At 41.2% G+C, this 20,481-nt stretch overlaps 1 protein-coding gene across 2 annotated transcripts in view; it reads left to right on the top strand.

Annotated features, from left to right (window-relative positions):
• Positions 1–20,481, top strand: part of MAD1L1 (mitotic arrest deficient 1 like 1) — a 347,279-nt gene that overhangs the window by 30,471 nt on the left and 296,327 nt on the right. For both annotated transcript variants that reach the window (XM_066198140.1, XM_066198141.1), the window contains one exon: positions 5,519–5,605. In XM_066198140.1, coding sequence (XP_066054237.1) covers positions 5,519–5,605 — 87 coding nt within the window. The remainder of the gene's footprint in view (positions 1–5,518; positions 5,606–20,481) is intronic.

The raw sequence follows: 20,481 nt of genomic DNA, 5'->3' as shown, positions 1-20,481 counted from the left end.
AACTCCGAGGCTGAGATTGCTTATTGCTTTCACTTGCACTTCAGATTTCCTCCATTTACTTTCTACATAAAATATTAAGCAGCCACTTTGTTGGAGAAACAGTCTCAGGTATACCTTAGTTTTGTGGGTTTGACAGCTCTTAACACCTTCATTTGAGTGAGTAAAGGTTTGTGACTGCTTTTCAAAACATTTTAATCAAAGTGCTGCAAAGCACTAAATGTGTCCTAATTGCCTGGAAACACTGAGGATTTGTTTTTGTGACTAATGTGTGTAGGAGATTCCATGTGGATTACTTAATGCAGTCAGGAATAGGAAGGGAGGATGTAGGCATGGGGATATGAATAGACAGGGGTAACTACCTGGGCTGGAGCTTGAAGGGGCTTTGCTCCAGAAGTGATGTTGTGAAAGTTGACTCTCAGAACTTTCAGGTTTGGACACCACATTTTAGTGGCAATATTTTCCTCTAGTCTGGTGGAGGGGAGCTAAAGAGTCCTCCCAAGGCAGTGATGCATATATTGAGGAGTAAGGGATATTAAATCATTTGTAGCTTTCTTGTAACAAACATGGAGTTAATACGACCAAATTAAACTTAGGGGCTCTGTGCTGTATCCTAGAGGTCTATATGAGCTGTTGTGATTATTTGCTGAACTTTCTTGCAGGGCGAGTCCTTCCAGGAGCTGAGCTGCTTTTGGACTTGGTGAAGCTTCAGAGGTAGACAGAAGTCCTGTAAACCAGAGATAGAGGAGTTAAAGCAGTTGAGGAGATCAAATATACAAAGAGGATGTTTGAGACTCACTTGAAACATACAGGAAAAGACTGTTACAGACATTCCATGGCCTTTCTAATCATACAGAAATATTTAAAACAACTAAACTGCCTTTCAGAAATCTTCTCTTGTTGTCATGTTATTGTTCTGTTTGTTCTTCAGATGCTGTTGTTTTCCTGCCTAGAAAGAAGATTAAAATATTTTTATAAAAGTAGAAAAGGTTCTTCTTGTGGAGAGGAGAATTTCAGAATCTTATTGCATTTCCTTGTACATTATATAAAAAAGGCTAAGGAACAAAAGAAATATTTTGTACTTCTGGGAGATTACCTTAAAAAAAAAACCAACCAAAAAAACCCCAACAACCCAAACCCCTAAACCCACGAAAACCATCTGGAAATTGTTTTTCATAGAAGAGAATTAAGCAGATGTGGACTCCCTTTCTGTGCCTTATTTTCTTGACAAACAGTTTAATAAGAACATTGGTCTCTGGTCTTTGTCAGTTAATTATGCTGAAGTGTAAAACTGAAAATACTGTGCCAAAAATCTGGTAATGTTCCATTTCAATTTAATGTGACTTAGTTGAGGGAACCAGACCTGTCACTGTATATTCATACTGAGCTAAATCTGTAAAGAGAAATGTTAATTGAGCAGACTTCCAAAAATAAGTAATTCTGAGTATTTAATGTTATAAATGTGGTATTAGTTTGGTAGTTTAAATCAAATTTAATTGAACAAAAAGCAGTAAAGAACTCAGTCTTCCAAACATAGTTGATGAAGTGCCTGTTTTTCTCTTTAGTTTTACTTTTGTTTTGCACTTTCATACTTAAAATTTAATGTCTGATCTCTAGCTACAATCAAAACTCTTCCTTTGCTGTGCATTTTGAAACATTTTATAGAAGCAATAAGAAGTTGACGTTCTGATAAATTATAAATTAAAACTTTTTTCTTTTAACATTTTCCTCTCCTTAGAGAGTCTTGGTTTAATGTTACTTCGACAGCTAATTCTCAGCGTGTAACTGTCACAGTTTATACTGAAATGGTAATAGATCCTTAACTAAGAACAGAGTGTTCCTCCAAAACCTGGAAAATGTCAGTTCTGTGCATTAAAAAAAAAAGGCATACAAAATAGCACAAGCTCTTTTCCTCAAACGTTTAAAAATAGTGACAGTGGACACTAAAAGTCATGATATGACTTGGTTAGACATGCCATTAATTTAATTTTTCACTTCATTTGAATGGTTTTATGTTTTCATCATTCTTAAGTTGCTCCTTTTCGAATTATCTGTTCTTCAAGAGAAGGCAAAGAGCTTTGGTTACCAGCAGTTTTGTCCCCTAACTGTGCTGTAAACTGCTGGACTAATTTGCTTGTTTAGGGCAAAAGTAAACCTCATCCAAAATAGGCTTAAATCCAGCTGTTTGTTTTTTATGAATTTTGCTTAGGAAGGGGGGTCTCAGGATGGGAAAGTGGGACAGAGGAAGAACGTTCCAGCTTTTACCTCCTTGTGCCTTAGCCAGGAGAAGGGAACTGAAGGGAGTGATTTGCTCCTCCATCTAGGAAGCCCCTTTTTCATTTGTTCGTGTGAACTTTATGATTACAAAGCACATGAATCAGGTTGATAACACACTGCCCTGAACCGGACCTTTCTGAGTCCCTTTCCAGGTTTTTGCATGGCTGGTGCCCACGAGCTGTGGGGTTTGTGGTGTCTCCATGGGCTGTGTTCCTCCATGGGGAAGGAAGCTGCCTGCAGGTTTGCAGAGCAAACACTGGCAGTGCTCAGCTTTTCAGAAAGGGAGTTCTGGCTCTGTTTGGGTCAGGACAGGGTTTCAAACTTCCCTCAACAAGCCATGGTGATTCCAGTACTGTTGGAAAGCTGTGTTGTCACAAAGATCCTCTTAAAGCAGATTCCTTGGCTTTCCAATGCTGGTTTTGATATCAGCTGTTCCATAGGGAATGGACAGAGCTTAGCATAAATTCAGCCAAGGCTCTCAAGGCCAGAACACGTTGCTGTGTGTTGGGATGCTGACAATTATCTCTTTCCATGGCATTGTTTGCAGAAACTCATGCAATGGCAGGGCTGGTTACAGCTGGTTGCTGTTCGCAGTGCTTTGGGACTTGACCAATTCTCTTCAAATTGAAAGCTTTGATTTAATTTTATTGTGCATGCAGTGTCGTTCCTCTGCTTGGATTTTTGGAAATTTGGCTTTTGCCAAACTGCTGGTGCTCAGGATAGGGTATAGACCTGGGAACCAGGCTTTGAAACCTCTCACTTAGGGTGTTGGACGGCAGAGTGCATGCAAAGGTGTCTTTGGCTCTGGTCACCTGACATGATTTAGTGTTACAGAAGGTGAACTTTTCTTTACAGGGGATTCATACCCGTGGGCTTTGTTTTCTGTTACGTATCTATGCTGCTCCACTTAGAAAGAAATAAAGTAATAAAAGCTATTTAATGCCAATGAAACATTGTCCAGAATGAAGTGTAAACCTAAAGCTGCCAATTGCTGGAACTCAGATTGGAAGCTGATTGTTGGTTTGAATGGCTGAACAGATGAGGATGATTGTTTTTTATTGGAAATCGGTCAGGAGCTGTCATTACTAGAAATCTGGGGCTTTTATAGTACTCTCTCATTTTACTACTGGAATAATTTCAGTTCCTGATCTCAGTCCTAATAGATTATGGCATGAATTTCTGAAAATAAAAAAAAAAAAAAAAAATAAAAAAAAAAAAATAAAAAAAAAAAGAGAAAAAAATCAAGGAAGATACACTTTTTTTTGTACATTAAAAAAAGAATCTGTGAAATTATTTCATTGATGCAGGGACCAAACACTGGTGTTGGGGGCTGGCACTCAACATGACCAGAGAGCTGCCTGGAACTAACTATCCTTACGATAAATCTGCCATATTTGTGTGATTTATTAGAAGCTTAGAACTGCATTTTTCAGAACCTTGTTGACTTGGCATTACACTGTACAAAGATTTTTCCTGTGAAAATCATTGTGCCTGCTTACATCTCCTTTTTGCCAGACAGACTGTGTGTGCCCAGTCCATTTCCCTGGTGTTCCCTCTGATGCCAAACCACTGGTAGCCTTCAGTGAAGAGCTGGTGAGCTGCTCAAGTTAAGGATCCCTTCAGGCTCAGCTACAAAACTTTGAAATGTTATTTAATGCTGCAACACATTTGAAACTCCAGGTGCATGTTGGCTTAAAATTGACTTGTCTCTGCTAACAGAATTTTATTTTCAGATGTTTTAGCCAAGCCATCTCCAGGTTGTGTCTTGGTTTCTTCTCATAATTCCCTTGGCTAGTGAGTGTGATGTCCTGTCCTGATTTCTTGCTGCAATCCATTGTCTGATGGGAGAACACTTCCATCTGTTAATTGTATATTGACTATTAAGACTTGGATGTAACACAAGTGATATTAAAGGCCTCAAAATGTTCTGCTGAGGAAGGATAAAGGTTTGTAATTCTGGAAGTGAATCGCAGGAATCTTTCAGCTAGGATTGCCAAAATTGAATCCTATCTGCACCAACTCAGCATTTAACTAATTTTCACTCAACGGAAAGTGACAGATGATTAAAGAGAAAAAGCAATACCTTTTGTTTGATGTGAGTAGTTGCCTGAAAAGTATTTTCATCAGAGAAGGGGCTTCTCTAGTCCTAGATCCAGGCAGAATCCAACGATCAAGCTTGAGGCACGTCTCCCTGTTCAGTTTTTGGAGCAGCAGCAGCCTCATTCCAGCACTGCATTTCAATACTGTAGACTCTGGCCAGGCCTAATTTCATCTGCCAGCAGCAGTGGAACCTTGACTTGCTGTTTGGGGGACATGATAGATTGTGTTTCTGCAAGTTTCACTTTGCAAAACTTGACTTCCCACTTGCTCCCTATGAAAAGCTCTTTCAAGGTCTGGGTTACTCTTCCCCTTTGTGGGTGGCGCATCTTGGTGGAGCAAAGGGATGTATGTACCCAGTTCATACAGGGATGCCTTTTCCAGCTTCCTTTCCTTTGGGAAGTGTGATAGAAATGCTTCTATTTTGGGGTGGGAAAAACTTTCTGATGGCTCAAGACAAATTTTTATTTTTACAACTTAAAAGAGAGGCCTCCAAAAGAACAGTTTCCTCCTGCAGAGGCTGTTGTTGTGGTCTCTGGAACTGCCATCCTGGAGTTATCTTGATCCCATTCCATTACCTTTAAGCATTTGTCATTGGATTTGATGAAAAAATAAACCTATTTCTGACAACTGCGGAGTCATTGCTAGCGGGTCTGTAGAAATCTCTGATCTCTTTGACAAGAAAAGGCTATCAGTGACATCCGAAGCGTTTCCCAGAGCTGAAGGATTCTGGTTTTTTCTCCTATGGCTCTGGAGTCACGATGTGTGTGAAGGACTCTGAAGTCAGCACTCTGGTAGCTCTGTGGGAACCCTGCTTTGAGTAGCCTGTGATGTACCTGAACATCTACACTCTCAAAGGGTGTTCAGCAGTAGCCAGAGTTGTTGAATTGTACAGTCTACATTTAGATTTATTTCCTCTTTTTCTTACCCTCTTACTACTAATTCTGTGCTCATACTGTGATGGCTTTAGATTTTATGTGAGCTGCACAGGCTGCAGCTCCGTGTTGTTCTGAGGGACTGCAACAGGTTTGACCCCAGGAAATCTCCTTGGCTGCTTTTGGTGAGACCTGTTTTGTGGCTGTGTATGGAATACAGATTTGCAACCAATGATTTCTTTAAAAGGTTTTATTTTGTTTTAATTGCATAGGACACCTGATGATCTCTCGAGGCAAATTGTGGCCCTGCAGCAGCGGGAGCTTGCCCTGAAAGAGCAGAATTCTACCTTCATGAGCAGGTGAGTAACTCCAGGAGGGGATGCTGGTGGCAAGACCCTGCTATGTTAAAGCACAGAAAAAGGAAACAAGGACTGCAAAGTGAGAGACCAGCTCTTTATATTTCCTTGATATTCCATGGAGCCTTCTGTGTCACCTTCTATTCTTACCTATGTTGATAAAGGGCTTTCTGCTTACTGAAATCCTTGTAGGAAGAAAAAGTTGAGTAACTGTGGGTGATGCAGTGAAGAGTAAATCAAGGTTTATGTTATGAGCTACAGTGTTTGCAAGGGGAAGCAAGTTGCTTTCCCCAGACCATTTCATCTGGAAAGGAAATGTCACAGAGCAAAATGTGCCAAGTATCCATCTGGATATGGGAAAGAGAGTAGGAGCTCTGAGGACTGTGATTTGACTGTTAAAAGGACCAAGTTGTAGAGGTGGTGAAGGAAAAGCCTGTTTGCAGTTTTGGTGGCCAAGTACTGCCAGGCTTTGAGAGAAACAGTCTGTTTATGGAGTGAGATGCGTGTTTGAAACATGAGGGTGTTTAAACCATTGCCCTCCTGTGGGAGTGAATATGTAATGGGGAAATGAATTTGCCAGAGCTAAATTTTCCAGACTGTACTGGTTCCACAGCCTTTCTGAGCACAGTTCCACAGCGTGCCAGACAGTGCTTCTCACCCTCAGTGCACATCTTCTTGCTTCCCTCCCTGCTTAACTCCACACATTAGGAGCCCTCTGTTAAATACCTCTGTTTTTCAAAAAGACCCTGGAGTGTTTGCATTTGCAGGGCTGTAGCTGCCTTGGCTGAGCAACAGGAGTGTGGAGAGTTTCAGCCTTTGGTGTAAAAATGCTGAATGTAAAGGAGTCAATACCGTGTTGAGCTCTGGGTGGGCACACTTAGCTTGTCGTGGGCAGCATTTCCTGATGTGTCTCCTGAGGTAGGTGCTGCATTTTGGTTCAAGAGATGATCATGTTTTGGGCTCCACCCTCTTAATGATGGGCAGGATTCAAGCAGGATGTTAAAAACTTTGGCTGTGCTGCTGCTGTTAATGAAACGGTTTAGTCACTTGTAAAATGGTTAGCTAAGTGTAAATGCCCAGGAATGAACCAGCCAAATTGTTGTGTGGTTTTTACTGTGAAGTTTTCAGGGGAGAAAGAAAAAATCTCACCAATATAAAAAAAGACATTCTGTATATTAGAAATAAACCAAGCAAACCCTCAAACCTACAACTGATTAAATGATCAAAGAAAAGAATGATGGTGGTGTTTGAGTTACTAATTTTTTTTTTCAATTTATTAATGGCCAAGGGGAATCGTCTGTTGAGAAAGCAGTTTTTTGGTAGTGCCTGTTCATCTAGATATAATTGTGCCGACTTAGTTTAAAAATAAAAACATGATTAAAATTACTTTTTGATTTCAAGTTAAATGGGCTGTAAAGCTGCTCAAATTAGAATTCTAACATTCTCCTGATGCAATGCTGTGTGTCATTTCTGAAACTGATAATTTTGACTTTCTTCTCTCACATACCTTATTCTGTCTTACAAAGAAGGCAATAAGATAAATTTTTAAAAACCTTTCATTACAAGTGATTTGAAAGTTCCCAGCAGAAGGTTTTGAGTTTTTGGAAATAAAACCTTGTTAAGGAAGCAAACCTAATTTTCTCCTTTCCATAAATCTTTTCCAGATTTAGCTGATGGTCTTCTTTTTTATTTCTTTTGTGATTGTGTTCAGAATTGTCTGAGTATTAGAGCAACTTAATATGTGATCATGCCTCCCTCTAGTGATGGAGCCCAGCACTTATTCAGCTTTCTATTGTTTGGGGTTTTTTTTCAGCCACAGGTTCTTTTGCCCTTAGTTGAAATACGTTGTCATTGGTGCTGATAGTACAGTGTTTGATTTATGAAGTCAGTGGTTATGTGTGTACAGAGCAATGTGAAATATAAACACCACGGAATTTGTGTCTACCCTAAGCACTTTAAGTTTCCTCCATTAAAATTAACGAATTGGCAGATGCTTAAGAAAACATCATCAAAAGTTGGCATCTGAATTTATTTTTATGGCAGTGAAGGAGAGAATCACAGTCAGTCCTGGCTCACCTGTTGCTACAGTGCAAAACTGTGTTTAGTAGAGGAGATTTTCGAGTGTCATGGTAAAGAGCATTATATGGTTCCCTTCCCGACCTGGCAGATGTTGAGTCTTTGTGCAGTGGATGTGTGTGCTCATCACCAAGCTTTTATACACAGGCAGGAGAGTGCCTGGAAGGTGGGGGGTGGGGGTTTGCAAGCTGATTATTCTCTCTCTGTCTTTACACTGCAATCATCTTGGTTTGTATTCCCAGTGAGGCCTTCCCACACTGTTCAGTGACTGGGGTAGATACTTGCCAGCTGCTGTTTCTGCTTCCAGTGTCCTGTAGTTGATCTAGAATGGGGAGTTATGCATGATAAACACCTTTTCTGAATGGTTTCACTAAAGAGTTTTTTTTTCTCTCATTTTTGCATTCTTGACCTGTTTTCCATTTATTACTGTGCATTTTTTAGAGCCAGTGTTTGTGTAATTAAAAAGGCAATAGAGATGATCCCACCACAAAGAGACAACATCACTACAAACCCACCTTTGCAGTGGTGTTTCTCTGCTTGGGGATCTGCACTGCAATCTGTGTTTTGTGTAGCCTGTGCAATTGCCGGTGTCTCCAGGCCTCCCAGAGATCAAATGATGATGCATATCCTATTTGCTCCATCACTCACACAGGATGCTTTTAGACACAGAACCACAGGGCTGAATTTCCCGAGCAGTAGGTTTAAATCAATTTCTTTTAACAGTGATTGTTTACACCTCTGAGCTGTGTAGACTCCCTCGGAGCTTGCTATTTTTGTGAAAGGGGAGAAAACCTTCCTGTGGGGCCAGCATGGGGCAAGAGGAGAGGGTCACTTTACCACTGAACACATGGGCAGCAACTCACTTCTCTTGGCAACTTCAGGATGGCTGAGTAATGTAGCTGAAAGTGCCATTAATCCTGTGTGATGGACTCTCAGTGTTGCTTTGGAGTGTTGTTGCTAGAAGTCGTATAAATAGAGTAAATTACACTTTCAGCAGCAGCAGCAGGAAGTGTCGTGAAGCTTTTTAACTGCAGAGCAAAGATAACAATCCAAAGGTTCAAAAGCTCAAAAGAAGATTGGCTCAGGGCCACTTTGATAGCAAGAATTGTACCTGCTCTGCTACTTAGGAAAAGGTGATGGAAGGAAGGTGTTTAATTAGTGGGTCAGTTTAACCACGCAGCCACTGTTAGTTAAAGCCCATTTTCCCCCCAGCTGTGACTGCTGTAGGTGTGGTACACTGAAATGTAGTTGGGAATATGGAAAGTCAGCCAAGTGGTTCATAAGCTTTTCTCTTAAGGAGAAATGATGGAGCAGCTGTACTATTTTTTAAAGTGAGAAAAGCTGCATATTTGTTGTGCCTGCTTCCTATCTGCATATTTGGAGAGATTTCCTCAAGCAATCCTGGCAAAGTATTCTAGAATTTGAAGTACTGTCCTATGAGATGGCTCATGTGAAGGAATGATGCTGCTTTTTGGCTCGAGTTTTGCTGCATTTCTGAAAGACAGGCCATAAAAATGGTTACTTGTGGCTCCTCGCAAAGTGATCATTTCTACTTTTGCTCTTGTGGTCTAAGTGCAGTATTGACTTTGGACCTTGAGATGTCTTGTGGAAAGTCAAATACAAGGAAACACATAGGTGAAGTTGGTTCTGGGCAGGATGAAGGATAAAAGGGAAAATGGAAGAGCAGTAAATCCTTGGTTCTGGTGTTGAGATCCCGGAGCTGATGGCTTATTCCCATCACCTCGTGTCAGAAACCCAGCCATGTGTTTTGACATATTGTTTCACATGGGAAAAGGGACACAGAGAATGTGTTTGAAAAAGGATTTTCCTACTGCAAGTGCTCAAGGAGTTCTGTTAAGAGACATAGTTGTTTACCACCTTTATTTATATAAATCATGTAAAACTGATTTACTCAAACAACCTGCTATTTGTGTTGTTACTTAAAATGAAATAAAACCCCAAACCATTGAAGACTGGGGAATGTAGATTGCAAACTGAACAGAAAATGCTTTAGACTTGGGCAGCAGGGATTTTTTTAAATAAAAAAAAATGAATGAGTGATGATAAGCCCAGAACTGTCCATCTTCATGAGTGCTGTTAGCTCAGAAGTGTTGTAAATCTATTGCCCAACCTCTCTTTTCCTTGGATGTCCCAATGAATGTCAGTCACAAAAACAAATAGAGCCTGTCAGACTTCTTCCCCTAATCTTCTGGAAAGTTGGACAGAAGTTTAATTACAGTGAAGTGTCTTTTATCTGACAGAGAGAGAAGTGCTAGCTTTTTAATAGGCTTTATGAGTTATTTTGTGATCAAAAGAAGCACTTAATGTCTAATATAGGACTAGATAGAGATTTTTTTTTCTTCCTTTGTTCATCTATATGGCACATTGCACCTTGATTTATACATGGAGGTGTCTGTACCTAATACCAGACAAATGTTTATTCACAGTGCTTCAGGGCAATATTAACTGCTGGCAGGTTCTGCATTCATTTTACAGAGTGAGATGATGAAGAAATGACTGTAGATGCTGCTTTTCTTTTTCTCCAAAATGCATCTTTCCTTAACTTCTATACAAGAAGGTACTCACAGTGTTTCATTAAGTGACCAATCTACATATTCATATAGTAAGCTTCTAGAGCAACATCTGGTTATTCATGACTCTAATTAGGTAGATACAAAGCTTCTCTATATTTTTTTCTATCATATAGTTAGCAGAAAATAGGAAGGCAAAAAATAATTTAACCAAGACATTGACTTATGCTTCCAATTTGAAAAACATGGGATTCTGCCCAGACCTTTGCTTTTCATGATTGTGCCATTTTTAGTCTGATTTCCTGAGGAAGTGAGGCTTATTACTGTGCTTTGTGTGTGTATGTAGATGAGATTTGTCTGTGCCTACCCTACACTTTTGAACTTGCAAGTTGTGTTCTGTCAAGCTTGGCAGATGGTGGAGGTCTCAAAAAGAACGAATTCCAGCAAGTTTAAGGCAGTCAGATCTCCATCTCCACGAGGAGATCTCCATCCTAAGGCCATGCCCTGAGGTCATGTCAGGGATCAGAGCCCTGCAAGCAAACAGATACTTGGGAATGTCCCATTGTCAGGAAAGCTCCTTAGGAGATCAGGCAGCACTGAGGGATCTCTGTCCTCACACCATCATTTTTGTCCATCATTTTTGCTATTCCATGCTTTCCAAAGGTTCATGCCATTTGAGAGTACCATGGTAATGTTCTTGGCATTGTTTTCATGCTTTTCATGTTCCATGTCATTTTGGTATGAGAAAAAGAAGTCTGCTTGAGTCAGGAGTCAACTTTTGAGAGAGAGATCCATAGGGAACCAGGCAACTTTGGTTCTGGAGCTCATGGAACATTCTCTCTGCTTTTAAAAAGAAAATATGTAGAAAAAGCCAAAAAAAGCAGCCTAGAGGGGATAGACAAAGCTATAATGATACCATCCTCTCAGCCTGGAGCTCTGAGGAGACTGCAGAGTGCAAAACCAGTACAAATATTAGTACTTGATTTCTTACCTTTTATTTGACTGTGCTTCTGGGAGAACATTCAGGAATAATCTGTGAGAGCACTCTGTTCAGTGCTCTGATCACTTCTAATGATTTTAAAAAAAAAATTAGAAGCTATTTAACTCCATTCTTAATAGTTCTTCTTGTTCCAGGCTTGTGATTGACTCTGGGTGTTCCTACCAACATCCCTGATGTCTGTGCATCTCTTTATTACTGGAATGAACAATAGCTTTCATTTGTTAGTGCTCATCTGGAGATGCTGATTCAGCATTCCCTTGGTAGCAGTGGGCATTATTGACCAGAAAAACGTGTAAAAATAACCAGCTAATTTGGTAGGAAGGCACAGGCTGTTCTGAGTAGTGTGTGGTACAGCAGACACCGTGTTTGGAGCTGCACTGTAAAAGTTGGGGAAGGAGAAATCTGCCTTGCATCTCTCCTGGGCATGACTCACATCTACACTATAAATCTTTCACTTCTGCGAGATTAAAATTCCTAAAAATTCTTGATGAAATAGATGTATCTTAATACTAGTCCAGGGTTCTCAGAAACCAGAATGAATATTTAGATATTGAAGTAATTAGAAGTCAAAACTTATTATCTATTTTCATTATTCTTAGCAGAGGGATGCTATGATCAAATTAATGATTTACAGGAGGCTGATGGGCAAAGGAGAGTGCCCCACATCCATGTTATATTTGTGATATGAATACAAAGGGAGGAATTGTAATCTCAGCTGTGCAGTAAGCAGCAGTACAGAAATATTCTACTTTGAGACCAGTAGTATTATGTAAAACCATATATTCAGCCTGCTGCCAAGCTTTGTGTAGAGCTCTGGGAATTGTAGTGCTTTAAGATTTCCAGTTCTTAGGGATTTGTCTTTTATTGCCTCTGCAACATGGCAGTATGCCTTGAAAAATTAGAAGTGAGTTGGAAGGAGTAGGGCCTGTCAGTTTGGTATATCTTTGGAATCAGTGTTGAAGTCACCAGGGTGGTTCCATAAATGAGGAAGATGAATGGGGGCCAAGAAGTCTGGACTCAGTTTGTGGAGTGTTTTCCTGGGTGCTGAGTCACTTTATCCAGTGACTCGAGTTTCTCACCTTCTCACCTCATGAATGAAAACAAACATTGCATCCTGCCTACTCTGCACTTCACTATTTTTAAGGCAAATAAAACACATTAATTCCTATCCTGTTAAGAATTTTGTGTTCCTTTCTCCCCCAAATACACATCTGTTTTCTCCCATGCAGTATCTTGTAGTGACCATGGCTCCTGAGCTGTGTGTTTCGCAAGACATAAACAGGTCTGTGTTTAACAGTTTTGTCTCTTAATCTGTAATGCTAGAACTGCAATACAGCTTTCCTGAGCAGTCATGGGAAGCCAGAGGAAGATTGGTGGCAGAATGCAGAATGAATTTTCTGTCTTTTTATACTCATTTATTCGAACACCTACTGTAGCTGCTGTAATAACAGGAGTTTCGAAGACTATGGATTTTTCTAAAGTACTTTATGGTACTGTTGATATTGTTTATTTTGAGCAGATTGATGAGGACAGCCAGAATACACTGAGACATTTTACCAAGGTAAATGTGAATTCTATAGGATTTTTTTAACCTGCTGTAAAGTGGTGTCTTTTCAAATACTGCACAGAATATGGTTATGTCTGAAAAATAGATTGTGTGGCCTGGGATGTCTCAATCAGTTGGTCATATCTGCATGTACACTTTGTTCAGCTCCATAACTAACTGCTTCTTGAACAATTTCTCATCTGGATCACATCCTCTCTACTGCCTGCTGCCTTCAGGCTGCTGTTATTGGTATTTTCATTATGTGTTTAATATTCTTTGTGGCTGCTTGTATGCACATGTGAATGAATGGAGCAAAATACTGAAGGTATATCACTGGTGGTGGTGGGGAGGCATTTTTAATTAGTCATACTCTCCTACTGTCAAAGTTTTATCATCTATACAAAAGACATACTGCTTGGAAAGTTTATTCAAGAAGTGAGCTGCTTGTCTTTTTTAGCTGTGTAAGGAGAAAAAAAAAAACAACTTGTCATAAATTGCAGTCAACCCCCCTCCCAAAAAGCAGCTTTCTCTTGCTGCTCTGAAAGTTAAATGACTAATGTGCATAATTTATTTGAGCATCTGTGCTAAAAACTTGCATACCAAGTTTTAGTTCAATGTGATCAACAATGGCGAAAATTAGGATTTATCATGGAAATGCTGACGGATGTGAACATGTGTAGGCTAAACCGGTGCCTGACAAACCTTCTTATTGTGCAATGCTAATGGTGAAACACAGTTTTTTCTGCTGTAATTGCATTTCCCCCCCACTCGGCTGCTTAATTTGCTCCTTTTCAAAATTCGGTGGTTTTAGCTGCACTTCATATTTGGATTCCTGCTTTTTCTGGAGTCTGCAGAAAAGCTCCGAAGTTGTCTTGTGATATTTCTAAGCGTAAGATACCCTGAGCTGCCTGGCTGAGCATCAGCATCCCGAGCTCGGGCTGGGGCTGTGCAGTAACTGGCTGAGGACAGGAGATGGTGCCGGCAGCCTTGGCAGCTGCTCTGCCTTCCCTCCCCTCCTCCTCCTCCACCTCCTCTGCCTTGCACAGCCAGGCTGCTGTCACCAGCATTATAAATTCTCGATCCAATTAGCTAAAAAATGTTACAAGTGAAAGGAAAGAGAAGAAGCTGTAGAACATCTTGATGTGAATATGCCCGGTTCAGAAACTCTTCCTGTGGAGAGCTTGAATCACGGAATCACAGAGTGGTTTGGGTTGGAAGGGACCTTAAAAATCATGTTTCCAACCCACTGCCATGGGCAGGGATGCCACTCATTAGACCAGATTGCTCAGGGTCTCAATCCAGCCTGGCCTCGAACACTTCCAGGGATGAGACATCCACTGCCTCTCTGGGCAGCCTGTTCCAGTGCTTTACCACCCTCTGAGTAAAGAATTTCCTCCTAACATTTGATCTAAACCTGCCCTCTGTCAGTTTAAAACCATTGCCCCAGGTGTTACCACTTTCTACCTGTATAAAAGGTCCCTTTCCCTCCTTTCCATAAGCCCCCTTTGTGCACCTGAGGGCCACAATAAGGTCTCCCCAGAGCCTTCTCCAGGCTGAACAATCCCAGCTCTCAGCCTGTCTTGGTAGGAGAGGTGCTCCAACCTTTGGGGCATCATCCTGGCCCAGCTGTGCCTTTTGCTGCAGCTCTGGTGCAGCTTTTGGTGAAGCATCAGATACATTTGAGGCATCTGGTTAAAGAAGTAGAAGTTGGTTTGGAGGAGTCAAGGCAAGGCCTTCTTAGAAAACTGGGCTGATAAAGTCTTATGGTAGATATTGGAAGGATCTTGGCTGTTTTCATGCCTTGCTGGTCCTTCCTCCTTTCTCCAGCCTTGTCCACAAGATTTCTTTTTGAAGAAAATTTTTTGAAAAAACTTCTTGTTGATGTTTAAATTCTCAAAATCAGACCAATTGCTTAGTTCTTGCATGGGCACCACAGAAGGGAAATGTGTTTAAAGTCAGTTCCTCTCTCTGTCTTTCTTTGAAACAGTATTTGGTTTTCAGGCAGTAGTGGCTCAGCCGTGCCCTTTTCAGAAGAAATGCTGACAATTTCTCAGTGCAGTCATTCTGCTGCAGGAATGTGTCCTTCCTTAGGAAGGAGATAGGTTTAGAAGGGATGCATCCTACTGGTCCAGTTATTTTGTTGCTGGTGACTTGGTTTTGGATTGTTTTTCTTTAAGTTGTGGTGGGATATGACATTCAGAGGGGCTGTTGGGGCTGGATGTGTGGTCAGAGAGAAGGCTGGGGCATGGTGCTCTGTTAGAGTTCAGAACAGTGTTCCAGCAAAATGTAATTTCCTTGTCATATTTTATGTATGGGCTGTTTTTGCATATTTTCAATATTTAAAACAATGTCCATATTCATAACTTTTAAAATATGTTCTCACTGTTAAGAGATGGAAATCAGTAACAAAAAACACATACACAGAAAAATCCCATCAAAACCCCCACAACAAACCCCCCCAAGCTTTCCTTTTATTCAAGCAACAACAATCAAATTCTTATGACTGGAATAACTACTGAAGAGGCTCTCTGTTTCTCAGCCAGAGAAAGCTTTTGAAATATTTATGGAAATAAACCAAAATGTGTCCTTTCTGACTGTACAAATAAGAGATTATCAGATCTAGCCTATGGCAGTTGCAGTACATACAGTCCAAAGCATCTACAACTAATAAAGTAGAACATATGCTTTTAAAAAAGCTGTGAGTTGTTGTTTTTTTTTTATGGGACTCTACTGACAAAGCAGATTTCCATGGATTATCCTAATGAAAAAGTCCCTCTTTGTGCACTTTGCATTGGAGGTAAAAATTGTTACCGAGATAATACATTAATTCATTTTTTAAAACCAAAAGTATTTTTTATGTTGCTGCATCTTTATCTACTTAAAGAGCAAGACTGAAGTCACTTGGTAGCTCTTTCTGTGGTAGCTGGGAGTGTGGAGCAGGGCTGCTCCCATCCCCTGCTGTTGAATCCTGTGCCACCAGGGATAGAATTGCAGCACAGGTTGTCTGGCTGTGTCACCCTCCCAATTTACTGGGTTGAACTTGCTCGTCTGGGTCTTACGCCTTGCTTTTCATCCTGCAAATCTTGCTCCGTGTGAGGATTGGAGCTTGTTGAAGTCAGAGTGCATTTTGATGATTCACAGAAGAATCAGCAGAGCCAGGTTTGTAAGGAGAAGTGATACCTTTTATTAGCCCCAGTGATAGGATTAGCAGACAGACACGAGTGTGGGCACACAGCCAACGCTCACATTTGATGGAGAGGGAAAAGCCTTCGAGCTAAATGCAGGTTGAGAACAATTGCCCTGGGTTTAACTTGATTAATCAATTGGACAATTTGAGAGAGAAGGTGGTGGGCAACTTGGGACAGGAATGAGAGGAGATGGAAGGGCTATTAGCACCCAGGAGAAAGAGATTGTCCAATTTGTTCTGATAGCAGGGTTTGGGTACTTGGAGAAGACAAACAATCAGTAGAATGAACTTTCTCCTTATAGAAGGAACTTTAAAGCAAATAGTGTGTGTCATGTTTTTGTTGGAGCCACATCCCAGTAAATCCTGTGCTTCACTGACTCAGCACTGGGTTGTCAGCCTTGCAGTTAAGGGACTGGAACTTCAATTTTTATACTAACCGAAAATACTATTTTCTAAACTGTCAATAAAATAATTTTGCTGTATTGTTTGACTTATCTCCTCTGGGGCACTCAGGTGCAGCAGCAAGTCTGAACTGCCAATACAGTGACTGCTGAATGAGTTTTGCTTTGTTTGTCCCAACACTCTCTAGGATCAAGTCATTGTTCCCTGAGCCGTGCTTCGAGTGCTGTGGGCTCTGCTGGCTCTGGGAAAGGCCAGCTGCAGATACCAAGTGGGATGTTGGTGCTCATGGCAAAATCTGTTGTCAATTTTGGACTTAACAGCAGTGTAATTAACTTTTTTTTTTTTCATCGTGTCCTGTTAATACAAGTGCACCTGCTGCTGTGTTACCTTGAATCATGATGTGCAGTTTGTGCACAGCCATGGGTGGTAAGTCTCTAGCTCGCGTATTTGAGAGTAACATGATGTCTTTTAACAGTGTATTTGTCAGATTTTTTCTTTCTTGATTAAATCCAAAAGGGGGGAAAATGCTGATAGTAACTGTGATTATAAAAACCCAAGTAAGAGTAAGATAACCTGGGGCAGAGTAGTGCCTAAAAATACTTGTTGTTTTTAAGCTAATTACGTTTTATATTGCCAGTGACCTTTTGGAAACCTTTCATTTACATGGATTGCTGATGCCTCCAAGGAAATGCCTTTATGCAGAGAGAAAATGCATTCCAGTCATCTCCTCAAAGCAGAATGGAGGTCTGCTGTCTGTAGAATGTGCCCTTTCTCAGAAGGACTTCATAACAGGCTTGTTCTGAACTGCAGGGAGAGCTTTTCCTGGTGGAGAAGATGAGCACCCAGGCTGTGTCATCTCACCAAGCTGCTGCTTGAAGGTGAGGGCCCTGTGTATAAACAAGGATGGGGGACCTTCTTGAACTTACAGAAGTATTCATTAGTACTTAAAGGCAGAGGAGACTTGAAATTCATTCTGACTCCCTTGGCAAATTTGTGGCTCAGTGACAAACTTACGAGTGATGAACTGTGGGCCTTTTTTCAAACACAGGAGCCACATACAAAGCAGAAATTCCTCCGTTTTTGCAAGCTTTTAATTTGGATTTTTAATGTTGTGTTTAAGTAATTACTTCACGTCTTCCCTGAATGAATGTTGAAGGTGTTGAACTGAACACAGGAGAGTGAGACTGGATGAAGTTTTAGTAGTTTCTCCTTTCCAGTCCTCTGGAGACAGGTATCTTATTCCAGAATGAGAACTGGGCAAGAGAGAGCAGATTCGTTGCAGCTCCCCTGGATAATGTAGCTGTCATTGAGGCTGACAGAAGTTACTGTGTCCTTCTTGCAAACCCAGCAGTCCTGGTCAGACAGCCTCAGACTTCACTGTTTTGATGTTTTAAAAATAAAGTGAGTGGCATCTTTTGTTAATGTGTACAGACTTTGAAGAAGTTCCTCTTGTCCTCAAAGAAGTGAATCAAGCCAAGGACTCGGTGTAGATGGCACCGTGTTTGATTAGTCAAGCTAATTTTTAATTCATTTTCTTTCACTGCACTTTTAAAGAATAAGTTCCTTCTCCAGTTACCTTACTTCAAAGAAGTAGACCACCATCATTGTCTCTGCTGCAAGATATTGAAGCACATTCTTGAAACATGGGAGAACTGGACATACAAAATCCATGAGCCTTGGCTGATTGTTATCACTACAGAGCCATGTACATATTCCCATACTGGGATTTATGCCAGTGAGTACTCATCACAATGTCAGGAGAGGCTTTTGTGGAGGTCAGTGGTGAAGTGCAGAAAATTTGGGACTAACAGAAGTCCTGCAGCAGAGATGAACCAGGGCCTTGTAAAAATGCTTTTCTTATAAGGAGGCTGATGGTGTAAGCAATGTGTGCCTGCTGTGTTTTTACACCTGACCTAGCCTGGAGCCTCTCTGAAGTACAGTAAATGTTATTTATGTTCTCCCCAAGTGTGTACAAGGATATGTGTTACTGCTTGTGGTCAATGATGTGGTGCTTTTTAATGTGTTAAAGCTGCTTCAGGTAAAGAGGGAGAGGCTGGATGGAAATTGAGAGACCTCTGTAAGATGGAACTGCAGAAACATTCAAAACTCAGTGGACCTTTGGAAGCAATTTTGTTCTGGGCTCTGATTTTGACCCAGGACTTGTGTGTAATGTTAAGCAAGTCAGCACAATCTGTCCTCAGGCTGGTGGGAGTTAACAAACCTTGTGACAGAATTTACCAGAGCATGTCTTGTGCAGGACTTTCTCAAAGAGCAATTTGTGCCACTTGCAAATCCTAAAGCTTTTGCCTATGCCCCAAACAGGTTTTTTTGAATTCTTCCAAAAATAAACATGAGAGCAAGCAGGTAGATTTTGTTTTGCTTCAATCAGCTTTGTATCCCATTCATCAAATGACATCCTATTAAGAAAACAGTGGGAACCCTCCTAAGGAAGAGAAGAAGCTGGCAATATTCCATGGTCCTGGAATAGACCACTATGCAAAGAGATGCTGCCTCAGTCCTCTGTACAGTCCATGCTTGTGCTGTTGGAGTGACAGAGAGACAGGAAGAGTTGTGAGAACAGCTTTGTTTTGGCTCTGCAACAGGGATTTGTTATGACACTCAAAAGTTTTGCTTCGGTGTGGACTTGCTGGTTTGCCTTACACATTTTAAAGGTATGTAGTGAGGAAAAAACAGAGAGCAACCAGTGAAGATGGTGAAAGGCCTGGAGGAGAAGCCATGCAAGGAGTGGCTGAGGCCTCTTGGTTATTCAGCTGGAGAAGGGGAGACTCATTGGGGCTGCAGCTCCTCCTGAGGGGCAGCACAGGGACAGCTCCAATCTCTGTGAGCAGGGACAGGACCCAGGGAATGGCTGGAGCTGTGTCAAGGGAGCTTTAGGGTGGACATCAGGAAAAGATTCTTCTCCCAGAGGGTGCTGGGGCACTGCCCAGGCTCCCCAGGAAATGGTCACAGCCCCAAGGCTGCCAGAGCTCACGGAATGTTTGGACAACACCCTCAGGGATGCACAGGGTGGGATTGTTGTCTGTGCAGGGCCAGGAGTTGGACTCAGTGATCCTTGTCAGTCCCTTCCAACTCAGGATATTCTGTGATTCTAAAAATCACACGTTCCAACTCCAGCTTCTGCAGAAAAGGGGGGGAGTGTGAAGAGAAAAAGTGTGTCATTACTGCCAAAGCAGCTGCAGCTGAGCAGAGCCATGTATGAGAGTAAATCATCAATATTTCAGATCACCACTTTGATAAACAAATTTTGGAAAGTGAGAATGAAAACCTGAGGAAACAATGCAGAAGAGTGAGTCTGTGTGTGTTAATGTCCCTTGAGCCCCTAGCAGGCAGGAGAAAAGGTTGTTAGAATTCTAATTTGAATTCAAATTCCTTTTGATTTTGTAGTCCATGCCAATTCTGTGTATATTGTCGCTGGAAAGTGAGCAGAGAATGCTTAAGACTCCCTTACCTTTATGCTTGGCTAATTTTATGGCCCTCCCATATTTTGTAGCTGTAAATGTTGCATACTTTATTACATTTAAACTGGTTTTAATATAGTAGGTCATAAAAATTAAGGAAGGAGTGGTAGTGTCCACTGCAGTGATGCATTTAGTTCAGGGAGGATGCTTGCAAGTCACTGAAAGGCTTAAACTGCAACTCCAGGATCATCTGCTTAGTGAAGCCAGTGCAGAAATAAAAAACCCCAACCTGTCACAGCTGAGAATGAATTTCATTGTTAAAAAAAATTCCTCCTCTTCCTTTCATCTGAGGAGCTGGTTTATGCTTTGAGGCATCGATCCAAACGTGAGGAGAGGAGGGAGGCTGTTCCTTCCCTTTTCATGAAAAGGTTCAGCAAGTTCTGTACACTGTATAGCTGTACATATTTATATAAATATTTGTACAATACGGTGTGGCTGGGAAACTTCCTAGCTGACTGCTGAGGAGCAGCTCTAGCTTATCTGTTAATTGCAATTATTCTACCTGCAACCCATAAGTCTTTATGATTTCATACATCTGCTTCCAGGAAGTTAATTACTCCTGCTGCATTAAAAGCTAAAATAGCATGGGAAGGTAGGCAGCTACTGGGGGATGGTTCCATGGATGTGTTTGACATTTCTTGACTGTTGAGCATTTGGC

The sequence above is a fragment of the Chamaea fasciata genome, unplaced genomic scaffold, assembly GCF_029207755.1.
Source record: "Chamaea fasciata isolate MVZ Bird 193981 ecotype frontalis unplaced genomic scaffold, bChaFas1.0.hap1 SCAF_16, whole genome shotgun sequence".
In the NCBI taxonomy this organism is placed as follows: Eukaryota; Metazoa; Chordata; class Aves; order Passeriformes; family Sylviidae; genus Chamaea; species Chamaea fasciata.
This window is presented reverse-complemented; position numbering and strand designations above follow the sequence as displayed.